This window comes from Moschus berezovskii, chromosome 3 (assembly GCF_049115385.1).
Source record: "Moschus berezovskii isolate FMDL1 chromosome 3, NW_MosBer_1.0, whole genome shotgun sequence".
Lineage (NCBI taxonomy): Eukaryota > Metazoa > Chordata > Mammalia > Artiodactyla > Moschidae > Moschus > Moschus berezovskii.
The window spans coordinates 115,127,446-115,150,671 of record NC_142462.1 but is presented as its reverse complement, the minus strand read 5'-3'; the positions used below and the strand labels follow the sequence as shown (position 1 = coordinate 115,150,671).

Sequence of the window (23,226 nt, the reverse complement as noted above, 5' to 3'; positions counted from 1 at the left end):
TTGGCAGCTTTATCTCCATCTCCTGCAGCCCCAAGCTTCTGTGTAAGAAGTTGAACTACCCTGCTAGAGAGATTACTGAGAGAGCAAGAAACACTCGGAGACCACATGGAAAGGGGGTGGGGCCCAGGTGAGGTGAACCTCAGAACCATCTTCACCAAGGTGCCAGACATGAGTGAAGCCATCTTGGACCCTCCAGAGCCCATCGGCCTGCAAGTGTACTGGTGTAGCCATCCCAGTCCACACTGCATAGAACAGAAACAACCAGCCAAACCCTTCCCAAATCTCTGACCCGTAAAATTGGGAGATGTTACAAAACGATTGCTGTTATACGTTTGGAGTAGTTCATTTGGCAGGAGTGAATAAATACAGAGACCATGCTGTAAGAAAACAGGGTACCTAAGCAATTTAAATCTGGTTTTTTTGGTCCCACATGGAGGGAATGTGGAGCAGGTAAGAAGCAGCAGGGCTCACAGCTGCCTAGCTCTTCTCAGAACAGTTTTATCACTGACCTACAGGGAATCCAAAAATACATGGATTTTTCATTCATGTATGAAATTTGGATGCATTCATTCAAATGAACTAGATTCCAAATCCAAATATAAATACATTTTTAACTATCCAGTTTCTGTATCTCTTCTGCCCTCTGTTGTTATGCATAATAAAGACTTTTCTAAAATGCCAGGAAAACTTGATGTTGTGGATAAATGTAGAACCAGAAAGTTTTTACACGAAGGCAATAAGAAGAGTGAGGAAAGGTATCCCATTTTCAACTACTGGCAGCAATTTTAGAAGTTGAAAAATACTTAACAAAACACTTCCAAATCACCTTCTACATAGTTAGACATTACCTCGACACTTTTATGTTCAGCAAATTTAACAAGTGAGTGAAATTAATCTCAGTTCATTAAAGTGTCTTACTATTAGATAATTTCATAATATGCACTTTAAGTTTGGTTTAGAAAGTTAACCTGACCACTTCTTTCTATCCCATAGCAAAGAACATGCCATGTCTGCAGTTCTTATGATCTAGAATCTCGAGTCCCCTAAGTTATACTACAGTGAAGTTCACAGAACATCTGTCAGGGCCTCAGAGGCACTATTTTAAAATCTTATTAACTACAGCGTTTAGTAGCATTCCTGGCACTTGTTCAGTAGTCATTTGTTAATGAATAAATTTCAGTGTCCACATTGTCTCATGTCACTGATAAGGTCTTGACAGTCTACAAGGGAAATGTGACTTAGTGACCAAGTGGCAGAGTTTTTCACAAGTACAGCCAAGACCAGAAGTTAATACCCTGGCTCCCCTAATAGGCTGCTGCCCAATGGCTACACTGTTGGTTCAAGACAACTTAAGTCCATATTCAGGCCTTTGCAGCTCACTGCCCTTCCCAGTACAATACAATGGCTCTTAACTAATGTTGTGTGGACACAGAGTAATTCTGAGGTGGAGACTAATAATAATCTGACATATACTTGCTAATATACTGTAAAACTTGCTCCATTAAACACTTATTGATAAGAAACTAGAATCTGGAAAAAGAAGTAAGTAATAAGTAGATAATTACCAAGTGTGTTTATTATCAAATATGACAAAGTTTCTGAATAAGAAATAGGGTGACCACTCAAATATCATCAAAAAGATTACCATTAGTATTATTATTAATCTTATGCACAGGAAACACATAATTGTAAATTGTTCTTAGCTTAACTAAATGGTTATTCAGGGACTGCAGGTTTAGTTTAACCATGTAAATCTCTTGCTATACAATACATTCCAATCCTGAAAACCAAAGAGTTGAAAATTATTACCTACCATCTCTCTCCCGAGCTGGATATCTGGAATTTATGCTAAATATTTCTGCTCCCTGCCATCAGTGGGATTGTTCAACTAAATTCTGGAATGGTGGAAGAAAGGCTTCATCAGGGAAGTAAAAAGTGATACGCTCTTTCAGAATGGAGAGGTTCAGCAAGTATAGGTTGCGAGCTAAACCGCTTCAGTCATGTCCGACTCTGCTACCCTAAGGACTGTAGCCTGCCTGGCTCCTAGGGGGTTGCCGTGCCCTCCAGCTGTCCGTAAAATCTGCATGGGTGGGATGGTCTAAGTGACACTACAGAGGCCCAGAAAAGGGTAATTAGGGTCTTAGACGACAGAAGGAAGTGTTTGAATCTTACCCAATGCATCGTAATGTGTGCTGTCGGCACTCTAGTTAGGCAGAAATGGAATGAAAGGAAGGCGTTCAGGAGAGCACTTCAACCATGCCTGTGATGAAACAGGCAGGAGGGCAGAAATGGAGCTCAGAAGAGACGCTCGCACGCTACTGAGTGATCCACGCACGAAGCAACATTTCCTTCGTGCCTGGATTACTCAGTCTTACTCAGTACTTGAGTACGACAGCAGTGAGAATGGAAATGATGTGTTTTTCTAGAAAATATTGCTAAGAAAAATGTTTTAAAATACATGAAATACTGACCAAAAGCACTGAGGAGGAGAGTCAAGCAAAAGTGATGCTGTTCCAGCCTCAGAGACTAGAAGCATAACAGAACTTCCCGGATACATCTGCAGTTGAGACAGGAAAGCAGATTTGGTGAGAAGGTGGTGAGTTCCAGTGCCGTGATTGTGAGAAATCCAGGTGAAGACGCCCTGTAACCAGCTGCTAGTCCCGAACTAGAGATCAGGACTAGAGGTTCAGCTACTAACAACTGAGCCATCTTTCCTTCTGAGACCCATGAAAGGGGCTCTTTGAGCCCGTTCTCTCTAAAAAGGCTCCCAAGAGCACTGGGGGTGGTTGACAGATGACTTTATTCTGTCCTGGACACAGGATTCCATCCCTTTACTGGGATAAGAAACAATGGCATTTACAACAAAGAATCCTCTGAAGGGAGATTTATACTGTTAATTCTTCAACCCCAGAGGAGAGAAGGTTAGGGGAATAAGAAAACATTACAGCAATGGCCTCAGCAGTAAGACATTGTGCCCAGCTTGGCATGTTGCTCATAATTTCTTCCCATTTCCCTCCTCCATATAGCCATAATACTTTCCTTCAACAAATACACTTATCTATGTGTATACAGATACTTTAATGTTAAGTATCTGTATAGATATTTATCTATATCTATACACACATACACATCATTACCCACAGAATCAGAGCCTCTCAACAACAGCCTGGATCAGCATATAGCACCCAGGAGACTTAAAACACACAACAAAATACCAAGAAACACCTTCTATGAAAAACCCAGTCCCTGAAAGTGCTTTCTAGAGTCTTTCCCTCTGGCTGAGCTGAAGAGGAGCAGGCTAGTGACTGAATGCCAAAGTCATAGATTAATTCCCTCGGGTATAACACGTAGAAGAAAGGCAAAGGTTGCTTATTGAACTACGATCTTGATACCACAGCATTTATTAAAAGGCCTTATAATAAAACGAAAGACCGATTCCTGAGGCAGCAGTGACATGTGACGTTCACGTGGCCAGCAACAAGATGGGGTGTTGCAGGAGGGTGAACAGACCGAAGACGCATTAGTCTTCCAGGCGGGCTTCTGAGCAAGTAGCTTCCTAGCACGCTATCACAGGGGCAGGTGAAGGGGTGTGGATCAGCTTTCTGGAAGCATCCTGCTTGGGTACAACCTGCCTAGACCACAGCTTCCCATTTCTTTTGACAGAGCAGCAGAGCGAGGGTCCTCTACAGCAAGTGCCAATCGGCCTCACAGTCACGAACACTGCCCGCTCTGGCACCCGTCCTGTAACGTGGCCATGTAGGACCACTCGATATGTCCCTTTGTGCCCCACACGGCCTCTTCCGTCACTTTGTGAACTGTCTCCTCTTTCCTGAATTCACTTTCCATTTCTCTCATCTCTGTTAAAACTCCTACTTATTGCTAATTCCAGACTGCCACCTTCTCCTTGGTAATAATCTCTTCTGTTTTGTGGTCCACACAGTATTTTATTTACAACTTATAAATTTTTGTTTTATAGTCTAGTTATTTATTTACTTCAGTTATCTCCTCTACCTATTGAATCTATCATCTAAAACATTTAACTTTTTGACATTTGGCCCCAGACTGAAGTGCCTTTTTTTTTTCTTTCTCTCTTTTATCTTCTTTTTCCTTTATTTCTACATCTTTTATTCTCTCTTTTGTTAGTTTCCAATTATATGATTTCGTTCCGCCCTCAGTGGCTTCTCCTAGTTGCTATATGTCACATAAGAAAACAAACTCCTCTACCCCAAATCCAAGATCTTCCAAAATCTGAATCCACCTGTTTCTGCTCAGATTCATTTCTTCCTACTCCAAGCAGGCATGTCTCTTCACCAATCCAAGAGTGAGTTACATTCATTTGGCTCAGGATAAGACGCTAGATGAAGGGTGCAAGAGTCCTGGGGAGATGAGTCAGTCTAATTGGGATTCCTTTCTGATTTTGCAGGCAGGAGAAGGGGGCAACAGAGGACCAGATGGCTGGATGGTATTACTGACTCAACAGACGTAAGTTTGAGCAGACTCCAGGAGATGGTGAAGGAAAGGACAGGGCAGCCTGGTGTGCTGCACTCCATGGGATCCCAAAGAGTTGGACATGACTTAGCAACTCAACAACAAAAACAACCATATTGGAGCTCTCTCTTGCCTTCAACATGGCCTCTGAGCTTCTCCTAACTACAGTAATTTGAACAGAGACACACGTATATACATGGAGAATGCCCATGTGAAGACAGAGGCAGAGAATGGAGTGATGTAGCTTCAGGCCAAGGAACACCAAGCATTGATGCATCACCAGAAGCTAGGACAAGTGCATGGAACAGATTCTTCCTCAGAGCTCTCAAAAGGAACCAACCCTAGACTTCCCTGGTAGTCCAGTAGTTGAGACTCTGCCTGCCAATGCAGGGGACACAGGTTCAATCCCGGCCCAGGAGGATCCCATATGCCACAGGGCAACTAAGCCTGTGTGCCACAACGAGTGAAGCCCACACCCTAGAGCTCATGCTCGGCAACAAGAGAAGCCACACAATGAGAAGCCCACACACTGCAACTAGAGAGGAGCCCCACCCTCCGCCACAACTAGAGAAAGCCCGAGCATAGCAACAAAGACCCAGAACAGCCAAAAATAAATAAATAAAATTATTTTTTTTAAAAAAAAAGGAACCAACACTAACAATATCTTGATTTTGGACTTCTAGCCTCCAGTTGTATGAGAAAAAAAAAAACAGAAATACAACTTCTTTTGGTATTAGGACCTTTAGACAAACTAAAATCATATCTCTCAAGAACATCACAGATTTTTCCAGCCCACAAACAATAGGACAGCACAGAGGTAAATGTGAGGGTGCCACACGCCCAAGACTCATAGGCAGCAAGCATCCTCTCCGTGCCTGATACAAACCTGCCATTACATGTCAGTGGACTTCACTCAGAAGCCTGCATTTTGTGTTTATTCACTTCCAACATGAAATGTGACTGATAAGGTGTGTGCAATGCACTTTATAATCCTAATATCCTGCTGGATTTCAGCTGATGATCAAGAAACATTGACCTACAGTAAATACCCAGATGTCTGTACTATCTTTAATCTGGTATTTATTACCTCTTCCTTCAAAACTTGGCTCTGGAAAGTGAAAGTCACTCAGTCATGTCCAACTCTTTGCAACCCCGTGGACTATACAGACCGTGGAATTCTCCAGGCCAGTACTGGAGTGGGTAGCCTTTCCCTTCTCCAGGGATCTGCCCAACCCAGGGATGGAACCCAGGTGTTCCACATTGCAGGTGGATTCTTTACCAGCTGAGCCACAAAGGAAGGCTCTGGAAACTTTGTCCTTATTTGAAATACTGTTTTGTGCCTGTGGTTGACTTTTTGTGGTAACCTAGATAACTTATTGGAAATGTGTAAGGAAAAAAGAGAGACAGAGGAGAGAAGAAAGAGTCAGAGAGAACTAGTAACCAAGCAGTGTTACCAGATAAAAGGCAAATATATTTATAGCATGAGTAAATCCCAAGTCTTACTTGGAACTAAAACAAACTTCATTGTTTATCTGAAATTAAATTTAACTGGGCAGCCTATACTGTTATGTGCTGAATCCAGCAACCCAAGGGAATTTTCTAGTTCTTTTCCTAAAGCTGCACTGTCATTTAAGCATGAACACAGGATTACTTTTTCTGAATCAGCAATAATTGCAATGCAAACAACAATTCTAGGGGCTACAAGCAAAAAACACTTTATCCAATAGCATAAACTCTTAAATGAAAACCAGATCCATAACTCAAACCTTTGTTGGTGATTGGTCAGGGATGCAGTTTATCCGTTCCGAGTCATTGACCACTGGGCACTCGGCAGAACCAGGAGCGGTACTTGTCCCAGGATCTGGGCTAGCTGTCGTCCCAGGATCTAGGATTATCCCAAAAACAAACGTAAGAGGAGCCCATCAGACAGAATTAGCACCACAGGCATTTGACACCCCCACCGCTCTAACACCTCCAGTTATATGGACATCACTACTGACTGGCTTCACTCTGTGGCTTTGCAGTGTACATATTCACTTTAGAAAGCTTCATTTTGTTCCTGCTGACTGCATGTAACCCTATATATACCTGTACCTAGAGAAGAGCATGACAACCCACTCCAGTATTCTTGCCTGGGAAATCATATGAACAGAGAAGACTGGCGGACTACAGTCCACAGGACTGCAGAGAGTCGGACACAACTGAAGCAACTTAGCATGTATGCAGACCTGCACCATCTCCTTCTACCAGCAAGGCCTTTCCTGAGTGCATGCAAGAGCAAGGAGTTGGATTCCACCGTTAGATTGGAAGCTCATCAAAGATTTCTTTAGGGTTCTCTACAATAAGCTCATAACAATATTAGGACAAAACAATGAGGCTTTTAATAAGCTTTCTTTTCACTAGGGTTTCCAATTCAAAATGGTGGATTGGGATTCCCCTGGTGGTCCAGTGGTTTAAAGACTTCATTTTCCAATGCAGGGAGTACAGCTTTGATCCCTAATTGAGGAGCTAAGATAAGATCCCACCTACATGCCTCAAGGTCAAAAACCAAATATAAAATAGAAGCAATATTGTAACAAATTCAATAAAGACTAAACATGGCCCACATCAAAGGCAAACAAACAAACAAAAAACTTTCAAAAAAAAGCAAACAAAATACCCCAAAAGTGGAGGATTAAAAGAACTTCTTATTTGTGCCAGTTTCTGCATGCAGGTTTTAGTTTCATCTTCAGGATCAGAGAATTTTAAAACCTTTGGGATTATTTAATCTAGCTTCCCACAAAAGTAGAAACGGCATGGCTGAGAATAAGAGAAGGAGGGAATAGATTTTCCTCTAGCTACAAACTGGACTTCGTTGCCTGCCCCAACTAGGAAGCTGCTCTTAGATGAAGCCCAGATACAAAATCATGGATAACTCAGCACAATCTAGCCCCGCTTTGAAAATAATACAGCTCAATAAACTTTTAATAAACAAAAAAAAAACTTTTAATAAACAACTCTATTAGTTGTTATTTTCTTAAAGAACAAACGTGGGCCTAATATACTTTACTTGATTATATACTTATTTGACTATGTTTCATATGAGTTCAGTTGCTCAGTCGTGCCCGACTCTTTGCGATCCCATGGACTGCAGCACACCAGGCTTCCCTGTCCATCACCAGCTCCTGGAGCTTGCTCAAACTCCATTGAGTCGGTGATGCCATCCCACCATCTTATCCTCTGTTGTCCCCTTCTACTCCTACCTTCAATCTTTCCCAGCTTCAGGGTCTTTTCCAATGAGTCAGCTCTTTGCGTCAGGTGGCCAAAGTATTAGAGTCTCATATAAGGGTATTATTATTATTGGGAAAAAATACAATTATTCAATGAAATTTGGCCAATATATTTCAAGTGCCAGTTGTGGAATCCTGTACTATGCTAAATTGGGGAATAAAAGTGTCAGAGTTAGGCCTACAATGTATACCTGTTGTGCTGTCACATTATTTTGCTGACAATAATGGTTCATCTAGTCAAAGCTATGGTTTTTCCAGTGGTCATGTATGGATGTGAGAGCTGGACCATAAAGAAAGCTGAGAGCCGAAGAATTGATGCTTTTGAATTGTGGTGTTGGAGAAGACTCTTGAGAATCCCTTGGACTGCAAGGAGATCCAACCAGTCCATCCTATAGAAAATCAGTCCTGAATATTCATTGGACGGACTGATGCTGAAGCTGAAGCTCCAATACTTTGGCCACCTGATGCGAAGAACTGACTCATTTGAAAAGACACTGATGCTGGGAAAGATTGAAGGCAGGAGGAGAAGGGGATGACAGAGGATGAGATGGTTGGATGGTATCACCAACTCGATGGACATGAGTTTGAGCAAGTTCTGGGAGTTGGTGATGGACAGGGAGGCCTGGCGTGCTGCAGTCCGTGGGGTCACAAAGAGTCGGACATGACTGAGCAACTAAACTGAACTGAACTGCACTGTCACAGTTTGAGTCAGGTGGTCCCTAACACACACATACAGGCTCACACCAGTGAACATGAAAGCATTACTTCCCTGCCATTTATGAGGTTTCTGCTTTGAAAAAAGCAACATATGGAGGGATAACTCCAGACTTCCTTGTTACCTTGTGATTCCAGAGAATCTCTGGCTGAAAGCACGAAGATAGGAATAGTGATGATAAACACCACAAGCAGAAGAATACTGAGCATAAGCTCCAAAGTAGTGAACTTTTTCAGCTTCTTTCTTGCCATCTACAAAGAAAGAGAAAACAATTTTAGATTTGAGTTTTCTTTCACATGTAGTCAGCAAAGTTTTTTAATGGAAAAGCTTAAATGTATATACAAGAGGAATGAGTAAAATAACAAAGGCCCAGGTACCATATTAATAGATTAAAATATTATCAATTGGCTAATCTCACTCTAAAGTAAGTGTTAGTCACTCAGTTATGTCTGACTCTGAGACCCCATGGACTGTAATCCACCAGGCTCCTCTGTCCATGGGACTCTTCAGGCAAGAATACTGGAGTGGGCTGCCATTTCATTCTTCATGGAAACCTTCCTGACCAGGGATCAAACCCGAGTCTCTTGCATTGGCAGGCAGATTCTTTACTGCTGAGCCACCAGGGAAGTCCAATACTATTCTAATTACTATTTCCCACGTAAAGGAAAAATCTCTAAGGACTCGATCATTCATTTCATTTCAGTCGCTCAATCGTGTCCAACTCTTTGCGACCCCATTAATCACAGCACGCCAGGCCTCCCTGTCCATCTCTGACTCCTTCAGTTCAGTTCAGTCCCTCAGTCGTGTCCGACTCTTTGCGACCCCATGAATCACAGCATGCCAGGCCTCCCTGTCCATCACCAACTCCCGGAGTTCACTCAAACTCATGTCCATCAAGTCAGTGATGCCATCCAGCCATCTCATTCTCTGTCATCCCCATCTCCTCCTACCCCCAATCCCTCCCAGCATCAGACTCTTTTCCAGTGAGTCAACTCTTTGCATGAGGTGGCCAAAGTATTGGAGTTTCAGCTTTAGCATCAGTCCTTCCAATGAACACCCAGGATTGATCTCCTCTAGAATGGACTGGTTGGATCTCCTTGCAGTCCAAGGGACTCTCAAGAGTCTTCTCCAGCACCACAGTTCAAAAGCATCAATTCTTCGGCGATCAGCTTTCTTCACAGTCCAACTCTCACATCCATACATGACCACAGGAAAAACCATAGCCTTGACTAGACGGACCTTGGTTGGCAAAGTAATGTCTCTGCTTTTTAATATGCTATCTAGGTTGGTCATAACTTTCCTTCCAAGGAGTAAGCGTCTTTTAATTTCCTGGCTGCAGTCAGCATCTGCAGTGATTTTGAAGCCCAGAAAAATAAAGTCTGACACTGTTTCCACCGACTCCTTAGAGATGTTTAATTTGAGCCTGGGGCAGGAAGTGTACAAAAGGAGCTTAGATTATCATGTTAAACTAGCAAGCAGGGAGCGACCAAAGAGTACCAGGAACCAACTTGAAGAGACTCTCACTGGGTAAAGTGGGACAATATGAGCATTAATAATAATAATGCCATCAATGGACTAATATGGATGAAATGTATTTAAATCTATGAGTTGATAAAGATTTTGGACTAAAAAATCTCATTGATCCCCTTTGGAGGATTCTAGGAGAAAAACTCCTTAGTTTGGAAACCAGTAAATAAAAAGTCAAATGTTTATCTCACTTTTCCTCTACAGCTGTTCCTTTATAAACCAAATGATGGACGCGGGGAAATTTCTTTCTATAGGAATATTTCATTTAATAAGTAAACAGAGAATGATAAAATTACAGTGTCACTGCATCACAACTCCTAATGAAATGGCGGAGTGAAGAAATGCTCCCCGATGGCTGTGAACAGTTAAAGCAAAAAAAATCTGCTAGATTTTACGCGTGTCCTGCTGGAAGATGCTGTTCCCATCTATGCCCCATTCATGCTACAGACAACAAATCTGGATCTGTCCAAACTCCAGGTCTAATAGTTTACAGGAAATACCAGGATGGAGAGACACATTGGGCTGCATGGAGAAGCAATCAACAAAGTTAAGTATTCCAAATCCACAGGAATTGTGAGATAATAAATGTTTATTGCTTCAAGCTGTTAAATTTGGGGCAATTTGTTATGCAACAATAGATAATTAATATACATGAGTAAATATGACTTTTGAAAAAATATCATTTTAAATACATTTTTAAAAACTCTGTTTGCCTCTCATCAAAATGTCCTTTTGCATTATATATTTAAATATGGTTACCTGCTCTATGGAACAAAGATAAGTTTCTAGCTATAGGAAAGACATATTTCCTTAAGCCTTAAAGGAAAAAAAAAATCCCTCATCAGCATCATCTGGTTGACCTTACTTCCCAAATTATAAGGATCTCAGTGGTGAAAACTTACCATGTCCTAAATTGGAAATACGAAAAATTGGAAAAAAATTAAGATTAAGAAAAATGATAAACATGTATACTTATGGCTGATCCACGTTGCTGTTCAGCAGAAACCAACTCTATTGTAAAGCAATTATCCTCCAACTAAAAATAAATTTTTAAAAAAATAAAAGAAAGAAAAGAAAAATAACAGGAGGCAAATAGAATAAGGAAGCAATTTAAATAGATTTAACTGCTTTTAAGAGAAAAATTGTTTAAAAAAAAACCTACTTAGCAGACTGTCGCCAATCTTTGGATATTCTATTTCATGTGACAAGCATAAACTGTGCAATGACAATGATAAAAATCACTACCAACAATTGAGTAATGTGCTAAGAAAATTACATAATTTGTTGCACGCAATCTTCCTAGCAACCCTCAGTAAGTTATTGCTAGTATCTTCACTTTCAGATGAGGAAATTGAGCTTCAGGAAAATCATATAACCTGCCTGATTTCACACAGATGATAAGGGGCAAAGTCACAGTTTGAGTACCAGCCCTTTGGACCTCACAGCCAGAACTTGTAACCACTACTCTGTTATTCCATGCCATAAAGCCCACGGTGCACTTCAGAGAAAGCTTTTGGTGAGATTGTGCTTTTATCAGGTAGTATCCGGGTCATTAACTAAGTGCTTAGAATGTGTGTGGCATGGGGAGAAGCGCATAACACGCATTATTTCATTTTGTCCTCGCAACTATCCTCTAAGCTGAGATGCACGATAGGTTAGACTTTGATAAATGCCCTGGAGAAAAATAAAGGTTGGGTGGGGGGAGGATGAGGAATGGGGGAGAATGGGGGTGACGGCTGGAATTTTAATTAGGGAAAGTCTCGTGGAAAAGCTGAAAGTTATTACTGTACATAAATCATGTGGGCTTCGTGGTCATTTTTTAACCCTCTTGAATCAAAACGGTTATATGAATAATTGCCAAAGCTCATTCTCCTGGTACTGCTCTAATCATTTAGGCAAAGTAGATAGATAAGTCAGGTGGGGCCCAAACTGGAGATGGCTATCTGAATTCACTCAAAACACTAGATAATCAATTTTCATTTTTTTATGTATTGCCAGTAGCTGATTGGCATATGGCAATTTAAGTCTTTTAAAAATTCTTTGATAACACAAGGCAAGAGTTCTTGTGGAAAAGAGAGGGTTTGTTTTACAGAGCCTGAGAATAACTTGCAAAGAGGACCCCAGTGAGTCATGGCTATTCCTCAAAACTCCTGGCTAAAATTCATTGGCTTGATACATTGTCATCTGGATATTTAGAGAATGGGAAGGAGAAAGGGAGCTAACGGTCTTTTTCTCCCAAGTCTTGTCACATCCAAAGTGCAAAGATCTAAAAGCTTGACCTAACTTAGCTGAGTGACCTTTGGGAAACTGCTGAACCTCTCTGGGCCTCATTTTCCTCATCCGAACCCCAAATGGATCATCTCTAGAAGACAGCTATGACCCTATTGTCACCCCAGCAGCAGGGTGTGCAAAGGCCTATTTTCTCCATCACATTTGGCAGTTTTGGAAATTTTCAGATGGAAAATCTCTTTTTCTAGGGCCAGCCCTTAGTATTTCATGCTCAAGGAGCAGTTTACATATAAAGTAATGGTATTAGCCCATCAAAATTCATTTGTAAGGGTTGTCTGATGCTAAAAATCATTGGCACCTGTGGAAGTGTGAGTGAAACAGTGACGTGCTATGCTCAGTTGGGGGTACAGAGCAGAAGGCCCCCCATCATTTGCTCCTTCCCAGCACAGCAAAACAAAGACCCCTCTCTCTTCCTCCTGCCTGCCTACCATGCACACACGCTGCTCCACACCGTGACGAAGAGCAGGAGGCAGTTTAGAGGTTCGGAATACCCCTTCCGCACAGGAAAGCCACCATTCAGACCCTCTATTGGAAACCCCTGGAAGCCATTTCTAGTGAGACCCACGGGATTGATTGTGGTCTCCCTTCTGTTTCCCCAATTGCAAATCTTCCTTCTCGCCTCCGTGGCTCATCAGAAAAGGAATGCCCACTGTGTTCAGCTAGACTCTCAACAACCAGTGAAGACAGGACTCTCTCTCACTTCGTTTTGTCAGAGAGGGGCCAGCAACGATCCATCACCTTTCCACTCCCCTAGGCAAGCGTTTCATTTTGACATGCGACGGTCAGTCCAGATGTCGAGTCTTTCCCTTCATTTCCTTCTTCCAGACCCCACGGGAAATCTCTCACACTCCCCATGATATACCAAAGCAGGTACACACCCCAATACTTCACACACACACACACACCTTTAGACTCTTTCCCATAACAATTCTTCATTTGATCAGCAAAGGCACCAAACTCACAGGGATAGAAACAGATTTCTCAAGTTGCTGACTGTGATGGATTCTCGAAACACCACTTCTCAATCACAGCTCCATGTCCTTTTAGAAGGAACACCCCCAAATTGCCCTCATCTAACTCCCAAATTCTAACTCCTTCCCCTCACTTCCCCCACCTCGTCTCAAGAATCAGAATTCACCTTGAATATTAAATCAAGCATCACTACACACACACACATGTCTCAAGGAAAAAAGAGTTGAATTTTGTTTAATATGTGTTTGTATAATTTTGTGCTTTGTTATTGATGCTCATCTTTGTGTTTAACCAGTTAACAAGGGCATCTGATTGAAGGAGATGAGCACAAGTCCACACACACTTGTACACGCGCATCTGTAGCCATCAGTGAGCACACGGTTTAGGAACGTACCTCATCACCCCGAGGCTGCGTCCTCTCTCTGAAGGATGGGCTGGTAATCCGTGCAGAGCACAGTCCAGAGAAAGCAGCCACAGCCCTGGTAACCGGGTACTGTGCTGATGTTAATGGAGTTCAAATGCAAATCACCGCCCAGCTATTTCTCAGGCTCAGATTTGCTGGTTAATTAGTAATCAAGGGCTTCCCCTGAGCGAACATCCTTTGAGACCTTGGGGCAAGAAGCGACCACCCTGAACAGGGAACACAGAATGTCTCTGCAGCAGTGACGCTCCACGAGCCTGGTAGCAGAGCAAGACCGACTCATAGCGTAGATGACAAAGAACAACAACGAAATGACCCGGGTTGCCCAGAAGAGCTCCCTCTCTCCCAGAGACCCCAATCTCATTCGCTGATCAGTGTTTGAAGGAAATGGTTCTGAAAATGTTTACAAAATAGTTCTCTTCTTTTCCTGCCTCTTTTTAAAGCTGTATGTGTGTGTGCGTGCACGTGTGTGTGTGGGCTAAAGAGACCCTTTGGCCGTCTTATGCTTCCTCTGGACTTCTCTGACAATGACATTTTTTAATGCATGAGACAAAATAGAAAAGTACAAAAAAATGATACAAAAGAAACCAATTTCATTGAGTTACAGTTAATAAAATACTTCTTAAATTGCAGTATAATAATGTATGTTCTTTCTTAGTTCAGTCACTCAGTCATGTCCGACTCTTTGCGACCCCATGGACTGCAGCATGCCAGGCTTCCCTGTCCATCACCAACTCCTGGAGCCTACTCAAATTCATGTCCATCGACTCGGTGATGCCATCCGACCATCTCTCCTCTGTCATCCCCTTCTCCTCCTGTCTTCAATCTTTCCAGGTTCAGGGTTTTTTCCAATGAGTTGGTTCTTCGCATCAGGTGGCCAAAGTATTGGAGTTTCAGCTTCAGCATCAGTCCTTCCAATGAATAGTCAGGACTGATCTCCTTTAGGATGGACTGGTTGGATCTCCTTGCAGTCCAAGGGACTCTCAAGAGTCTTCTCCAGCACCACAGTTCAAAAGCATCAATTCTTCAGCGCTCAGCTTTCTTCGCAGTCCAACTCTCACATCCATACATGACTACTGGAAAAACCATAGCCTTGACTAGACGGACCTTTGTTGGCAAAGTAATGTCTCTGCTTTGTAATATGCTGTCTAGGTTAGTCATAACTTTCTTCCAAGGAGCAAGCGTCCTTTAATTTCATGGCTGCAATCACCATCTGCAGTGATTTTGGAGCCCCCCAAAATAAAGTCTGACACTGTTTCCACTGTTTCCCCATCTATTTGCCATGAAGTGATGGAACCAGAGGCCATGATCTTAGTTTCCTGAATGTTGAGCTTTAAGCCAACTTTTTCACTCTCCTCTTTCACTTTCATCAAGAGGCGCTTTAGTTCTTCTTTGCTTTCTGCCATAAGGGTACTGTCATCTGCATATCTGAGGTTATTGATATTTCTCCCAGCAATCTTGATTTTAGCTCGTGCTTCATCCAGCCCAGCATTTCACATAATGCAATCTGCATATAAGTTAAATAAGCAGAGTGACAATATACAGCCTTGACATACTCCTTCCCCATTTGAAACCAGTCTGTTGTTTCATGTCCAGTTCTAACTGTTGCTTCCTGACCTGCATACAGATTTCTCAGGAGGCAGGTTGGGTGGTCTGGTATTCCCATCTCTTTAAGAATTTTCCACAGTTTGTTGTGATCCACACAGTCAAAGTGCTTCTTTAAGGATATATTAACTAACAAACCTAGCAGTTACTGCAGTTTCAAAACAGTGTGGACAGTATTTTGAGATTATCTTCGATATATGATATAAGAGTAACTGTGATCTCTCTTGGAACCAGTCTTGGATACTGCTCACACAACAGTGATTTGTGGCCCTGCTTTATACTTTGACAGATTAAATGTCAGTATTTCAGCAAAGAAAAAAGCATAAATATTTTCCCCTTCCAATTCACCTACTTTCTGAACTAAATGCATGAACCCCAGGTTAAGAACTCTATTGCTAGTCAGATCCTCCCTCAAAGTAGGACAGATAAGATACATTATTTTGTCATCTACATTTTGAGTCAGTCTTTCTGCTTCATTGACTATGCCAAAGCCTTTGACTGTGTCGATCACAATAAACTGTGGAACATTCTGAAAGAGATGGGAATCCCAGACCACCTGACCTGCCTCTTGAGAAACCTGTATGCAGGTCAGGAAGCAACAGTTAGAACTGGACATGGAACAACAGACTGGTTCCAAATAGGAAAAGGTGTACGTCAAGATTGTATATTGTCACCCTGCTTATTTAACTTCTATGCAGAGTACATCATGAGGAACGCTGGGCTGGAAGAAGCACCAGCTGGAATCAAGATTGCTGGGAGAAATATCAATAACCTCAGATATGCAGATGACACCACCCTTATGGCAGAAAGTGAAGAGGAACTCAAAAGCCTCTTGATGAAAGTGAAAGAGGAGAGTGAAAAAGTTGGCTTGAAGCTCAACATTCAGAAAACAAAGATCATGGCATCTGGTCCCATCACTTCATGGGAAATAGATGGGGAAACAGTGGAAACAGTGTCAGACTTTATTTTTTTGGGCTCCAAAATCACTGCAGATGCTGATTGCAGCCATGAAATTAAAAGACGCTTGCTCCTTGGAAGGAAAGTTATGACCAACCTTGATAGTTTATTAAAAAGCAGAGACATTACTTTGCCAACCAAGGTCCGTCTAGTCAAGGCAATGGTTTTTCCCGTGGTCATGTATGGATGTGAGAGTTGGACTGTGAAGAAGGCTGATCGCCGAAGAATCGATGCTTTTGAACTGTGGTGTTGGAGAAGACTCTTGAGAGTCCCTTATACTGCAAGGAGATCCAACCAGTCCATTCTAAAGGAGATCAATCCTGGATGTTCATTGGAGGGACTGATGCTGAGGCTGAAGCTGCAATACTTTGGCCACCTCACGCGACGAGTTGACTCACTGGAAAAGACTCTGATGCTGGGAAAGGTTGGGGGCGGGAGGAGAAGGAGACGACGGAGAATGAGATGGCTGGATGGCATCACCGACTCTGTGGACATGAGTTTGAGTGTACTCCGGGAGTTGGTGAGGGACAGGGAGGCCTGGCGTGCTGTGATTCATGGGGTCGCGGAGAGTCGGACACGACTGAGCGATTGAACTGAACTGCTCTGTTACCAGACTCATAAATAGGGAGATTGGGGTTGACATATACACACTACCATATGTGAAATTGGTAACTAATAAGGACCTACTGTACAGCAGAGGGAACTCTACTCAATAGTTTATAATGACTTATATGGGACTAGAATCTAAAAAAGAGTGGATATATGTGTAACTGATTCGCTTTGTTGTACAGCAGACACTAACACAACAGTGTTAATCAACTATACTCCAATAAAGTGAAGTGAAGTATCAGCCCCTCAGTTGTGTGCAACTCGTTGCGACCCCGTGGACTGTAGCCTGCTAGGCTCCTTTGTCCATATAATTTTCCAGGCAAGAATACTGGAGTGGGTGGCCAAAGGGGATCTTCTTGACCCAGGGATCAAACTCGGATCTCCTGTATTTCAGGTGAATTCTTTACTGTCTGAGCCACCAGGGAAGCCCCAGTGATGCCAACGATCCATGAACCCGTTATTGCCAGTCCCAAGGAAATAAGTACTAAAACTGAGGATAGGTATTTACAAACTTTTATTACCACTTGTCAGAGAAATTTCTGTCTCCTAAACCTAATAATAAAAAATGGAGCTTGTGTTTTTAATTCTCCTGGCCATTTATTTCAAATTTATAAAAGTCTCAACCTGTGACCTAATGGAAAAATTTTTTAACCTTTTTTTTGTTTTTTTAATGACAGATCATTTTAAAAACTCAGCTCAACTATGATAAATGCCTAGTCATTTGCTTTTCCGGATAAGGGAAAATTCAGGAAAAGTTCAGACTAAGGGACCTAAATTTATAAACTGTGTATCACCTAGAAAAATTAGACAAAAGTCAACATCTATTATCATTATTTCATTGTGGACACAGACTATCAAAAATGGAATGAATTTATCATTGTGAAAAGTTTACTCTCTTGTCATTTTTCTCATTTCATCAACCAGTGGAAATGATGGGAACCAGTAAAATCTGCAGACCAGGTACTGGAAATCCCCCATCTACTGTGTTTGTTTGGAACCACAAAGTTAAAGAATTCAGAACTAGAAGAGGAAGGAAAGGAAAACTCAGGTGCATGGAGGCCTGCTGGGTACTGTGGTCTTTTGTTGACATTATCTCATCAGTATTCAGAAGGGCCCAACAGCAGTGAGGTCTGAACTGCCACATGGATGTTTGTCAATTCTGCATCAGAGCCCACGTGGTCTGTTTAGTATTAACCCTAAAGAACGTCGGAGATCATCACACAGAGCTCCCTCACTTTACAAGTGAGGAGACTGATCTGAATTCAAAGCCCAGGTCTGTTTACTGGCTGGGGAAGTATAGACAAGTAAATCTCAGTTTCCTTAACCTAAATGAAGATAAAAGTGGCACTAGTGGTAAAGAATCTGCCTGCCAGTGCAGGAGACATAAGAGATGAGGGTTCAGCCCTGGGGTGGAGAAGATCCCCTGGAGGAGGAAATGGCAATCCACTCTGGTCATTCTTGCCTGGAAAATTCCATGGACAGAGGAGTCTGGTGGTCTACAGTCCGTGGGGTCACAAAGAGTCAGACACACTGAGCATGCACGCACCCACACCCAATCAAATTATAAAGATTAAACCCTATAGCACAAGTAAAAGACTTGGTGTTACACCTTAAACACCAAGGTCAGGTACAATTATTATGATTATTATGCATCCATCACAGCTGTATCCAGAGCCCAGACCCTGGACTCCCAACCGCATGTGCCTTCAAATAGGCCAACATCTCATTCTCTCCTAAATCAGGATTTTGATTGAAGTTGTTGTTCAGTTGCTAAGTCGTGTCCAACTCTATGTGACCCCATGGACGACAGCACACCAGGCTTCCCTGTCCTTCACTGTCTCCCACAGTTTGTGCAAACTCACATTCATTGAGTTGGTGATGCCATCCAACCATCTCATACTCTGTTGCCCCCTTCTCCTACCCTCCATCTTTCCCAGCATTAGGGTCTTTTCCAATGAGTTGGCTCTAGGCATCAGGTGGCCGAAGTACTGGAGCTTCAGCTTCAGCGTCAGTCCTTCCAATGAATATTCAGTGTTGATTTCCTTTATGATTGACTGGTTTGATCTCTTTGCTGTCTAAGGGACTCTCCAGAGTCTTCTCCAGCACCTCAATTCAAAAGCATCAATTCTTCAGTGCTCAGCCTTCTTTATGGTCCAACTCTCACATCTGTATATGACTACTGGAAAAATTATGGTTTGACTACATGGACCTTTGTCCACAAAGTGATGTCTCTGCTTTTTAATACACTGTCTATGTTTGTCATAGCTTTCCTTCCAAGGAGCAAGCATCTTTTAATTTCATGGCTGCAATCACCCATAGTTATTATATGTGTGTTATAACTGAGGGTCTATCAGAATAGCAATGACAGCAACATTTTTGGAACACTTATTATGACCCATACACTACATTAAATGATTTGCAGATGAGATTTCAATTTCTCCTCACAACTACACTGTGAGGCAGTGACTGCTATCACTCCAGTTTTATTTTATCTTTTTTTTTTTTTGCCAAGTCACACGGTATACGGGATCGTAGTTCCCCAACCAGGAATCGAACCCACGCCCCCTGCAGTGGAAGTGCAAAGTCTTAACCACTGAACCACCCGGGAAGCCCCTTTTACCCCCGTTTTCAAGTGGAGAAACCTGAGGCAAAAAGAGCAACTGCCCACAGGTTGTGTGACTAACAGGACGTCAAACCAGCAGACACGGGCAGTCCCATCGAGCCTGCACTGGAATACGAAAGTGAGTGACGTCTCCATACCCTCACAGCCAGGAGCAGGTAAGAAGTTAAATGGCTCTGCTACAAAAGACAAGAGGGCACTGAAAAATGCCACTGGGAAAAGAACAACCCCAACCGGGAGGGACAGGAAAGAAACCAAAGGCCAAGAGAGATGGGAGTGTGAAGGGAAGGAGAGATCAACAAGGCACAGAGGTTAGAAGAATGAGATCTGCTTTAGAAACTTTAGCAAAAAGACAGGGGAAGACAGTTGTGGGAAAGTCAGGGACAATATTGTAAAAGTACACTAGAGCCACCGCATCACGGAGATTCTGTTAGCAAGAAGACTCCCACCAGCAACAGGGACCCACCGCAGACAAGACACTGCCCAGGCTGTCATTAACATGAAATAGATTTCTGAGCCTAGGATTTCTCAATGTGCAGGATTATCTGTCACTGTGAGTCTTTACTGAGAATATTGCTTCTTCCCACACCTCCAAACAGAACAAGGGAACACTGGGACCTGTGTAAGCTGCAGGTCCATTGGAGTGGCCCAAAAGTATGGAACTCTTCTACCGTGATATCCTCCATGGGCATTCCCTGAAGACCAAAGAGCTGGTGGATCACAGTTGATCTTGAGCAAGAAGACCATGCAACCTTCTCCAAACTTCATAGTCTAAACAAAATAGGCATGGTCTATTCTTCAGGATGAATTTCAAACTCTTCTTTCTCTCTTTAAGGCCCTCCTTGTCATTTTCACTCTACTAATCCAGTATTTTTTCACTAGGCACCATTAAACTTGGCTCATGGCTGCTTCTACATCATTGCCTGAGGGCAGCCCTCCTCCTGGGCTGGATCTACACCCTCTTGTCCTCTGTCTTCTGCGAAAAACCCTCTCCTCTTGCAAAGCTAAGCTTAAAATCCACTTGGTCTGAAATTTTCTCTAAGTGCTCAATTTAACATTGTTGGTTCCCCATTTCTGAACAGCTAAAGTCACAGTACATTCACCACTGGTGTTCTGTTTTATAGGTGAGCATATCCCAAAATGCTCAGAGAACAGCTAGGCTCCCATCACGTCCCTGCTGGTTGAGGTCCCTCAGAGTCTCCATCAAAGCCCGACCCAAGCAAGGAGCCTGGACTGACCTCTGAGCAGAGAAGGGACAGATGACCACCCAGTGTGTGTTTTCCATTCTTCAAGCATTGAACATGACAATGGAGTCTCCCTTCTCAGAATAAAATCCTGATAAAAACTAAGATACTCATCTGTCTGGGTTTTACCTGCAGTGGACTGTGGGTGGGTTAGATGATCCTGAAAGTATCCATAAATAAGAAAATTAAGTTGAAACAGACAGATGTAACATCGAAATCAAGTTAAACCATCTCTTGGACACTGTTTCCATGTCAAGTCTTCAGCAGGTGTCATAGAAAGAGCACGTGGTTTGAAATCAAACAAGCCACGGTTTGAATATTGGATTCTCTTCTATGTGCCACAGACCTTGGGCAATCATTCCAATGTTCTGAAGGTCAATTGTCCTCTCTGTGAATTGGAGGTAATAATAGGCTTGACATATATTACTTTGAGTCTAAGCTGAGATAGTAGGTAACCTGATATCCAGGGTCGCAGTTTCCCCAGTCCCTCCCCCACTGTCTTCTTAAAGTCAAAGAAAACCCAGCAAGTGGAACCATTAGCTTAAATTCTGTTAACAACTCTTCCTGCGGTTCATCCACCCCCAGAAACAGCCTCACTAGTGTGGGCTGGAGGAAGTGGTCTCTTCCCTCCATGGACTACCGACAGACAAGTGCCTCCCACACTGAACCACAGGCTAAGGGAGAGACACCAGTTGAGCCCATGACTGTGTTCTCCGTGCCTCCTTAACACTCCCTCTTCCCCCATCTCTCCCCCACCCCCTTACACAAGCACATGCCATTTCCACACCTTCATGTCACAAAGCATCTCTCACAGTCTCCATAGCCTACAAAATTGTATAAATCATACCTCTTTTTTAGGGCTTCCCTGGTGGCTCAGATGGTAAAAAAAAAATACACGTGCAATGCAGGAGACACGGGTTTGATCCCTTGATTGGGAAGATCCCCTGCAGAAGGGAATGGCTACCCACTCCAGTATTCCTGCATGCCTCTTTTTATTTCAACCAAGTTGGTTATCCTTCTTTTGCTCCCAAAATAAGCTCTTCATATCAGAGGCTATTTGGCAATGAAGAATTTGCTTAGAGTGAAAGTAATCTGCACACCCAGAAATGTTCAAAGGAAGGTGAGAATAAAGCAAACTGGCATTACAGCATTTCCTCCTCTTGTGAAATACCTATTATTCAGCAGTTTTACACGGCCTTTCATCCTTTTCTACCTCTCACCCCCACGGACAGGAACATGTGCAAATACCAGCATGAGTCCAAGGAGAGAGTTATTAGAGATATTAGTATTCACATGTTCATAATAAAACTTTATATTTGTATAACATCTTGCAGTTTTCAGAGCACTTTAATCTGTATTATCTCTCTGATCACCACAAATAGATAAGGCAGGATTATTTTTAAACCCCATGTATAATGAGGAAACAAATTAAGGAAAATGACTTACTAAAGGTCAATCAAAGAGTAGCCCAAGTTGAACTTGTGCTAACTTACTTTTAATCTAGTAATCCAATGTTCACAGAGTCTGAAGGCAGTAAATCCAGAAGTTGCTTTTTCAGATTAAATATTTGTTTGTTCATTCAACAAATTCAAAGTTCACTCTCCACCACGTGTCCCAAAGAGGAAAACTCAGCTCCCTTCTGTTATCAAATTCTACCATCCTCCCCTCATAGACGGCTACGTCTCTTCAGTTCAAATCTTGGCCTAGAGATTTCTACCATTTCCTCCACGTCCCTCCTCCCCCACAGGTAAGGTACACCAACAAGCTCCTGTAAGGGACCCTAACACAGTCCTGACTCACCAGTCCCAGCTGACAGGGCCAGCACTGGACAAATGATCCAACCTGTTCCAATGGGGTGCTCTCTCCCAGAAATTAGGATTTGAGACCTAGAGTCTGAATCACACGTACGTGTTACTGAGAGGCAGAAATTAAAGTTTTACTGAAAATACCTGTTTTCCCAAAGGAGAGTAGAATAGACATATAGAAAATAGCAGAAGTAAGAGATTATTCAACCCCAAAGAAGAAAAAGTAGAGACAAGCTACCAGTATTTTCCCTATTCTGTGAAGAACAATGCAAAACAGAATTTCATGTGATTCTTCTGCTTCTTCACCAAAATACTACTTCTATATTACTACCACTACTGCTTCTACTACTAACCCATCACCCCCATCACCACCACCACCATCATCACACCCCCACCATCACCATCACCATCCTTTCCTGAAGCCACGCTCTATGAGTTTCTATACCCAGCAGTCCAACAATTTCTGCTGGCCCTGCTCTTACAGACTCGTCTCCCTTTGTCCAGTGTAAATACCTTCACCAAAAATCTCTAGCCACTCCAGTTCAATCTACGAGTAGAATATTGTCAGTACTTTGTTGGCTTCGACAACCACTTGCAATTGTATGCCCTTCAAATCTTCACAAGATGCCGCTGAATTATTTGGCCTCCCCATACAAGTGTCTTTTTCAGTTCAGGATACATGTAACCTAGGGCTCTGTGGTGGTC

General features: G+C 42.6%; 1 protein-coding gene across 1 annotated transcript in view; it reads right to left on the bottom strand.

The window, feature by feature from the left end:
* The window catches only part of MGAM (maltase-glucoamylase), a 102,740-nt gene extending 80,922 nt beyond the window's left edge, over positions 1-21,818 (bottom strand). Inside the window, exons 1-3 of the mRNA XM_088834699.1 lie at positions 21,564-21,818; positions 8,597-8,723; positions 6,255-6,373 (exon numbers count right to left, since the gene is read on the bottom strand). Of these exons, the coding sequence (XP_088690825.1) occupies positions 6,255-6,373; positions 8,597-8,723 (246 nt within the window). The 5' untranslated portion in view covers positions 21,564-21,818. The remainder of the gene's footprint in view (positions 1-6,254; positions 6,374-8,596; positions 8,724-21,563) is intronic.
* Positions 21,819-23,226: the final 1,408 nt, after the last annotated feature.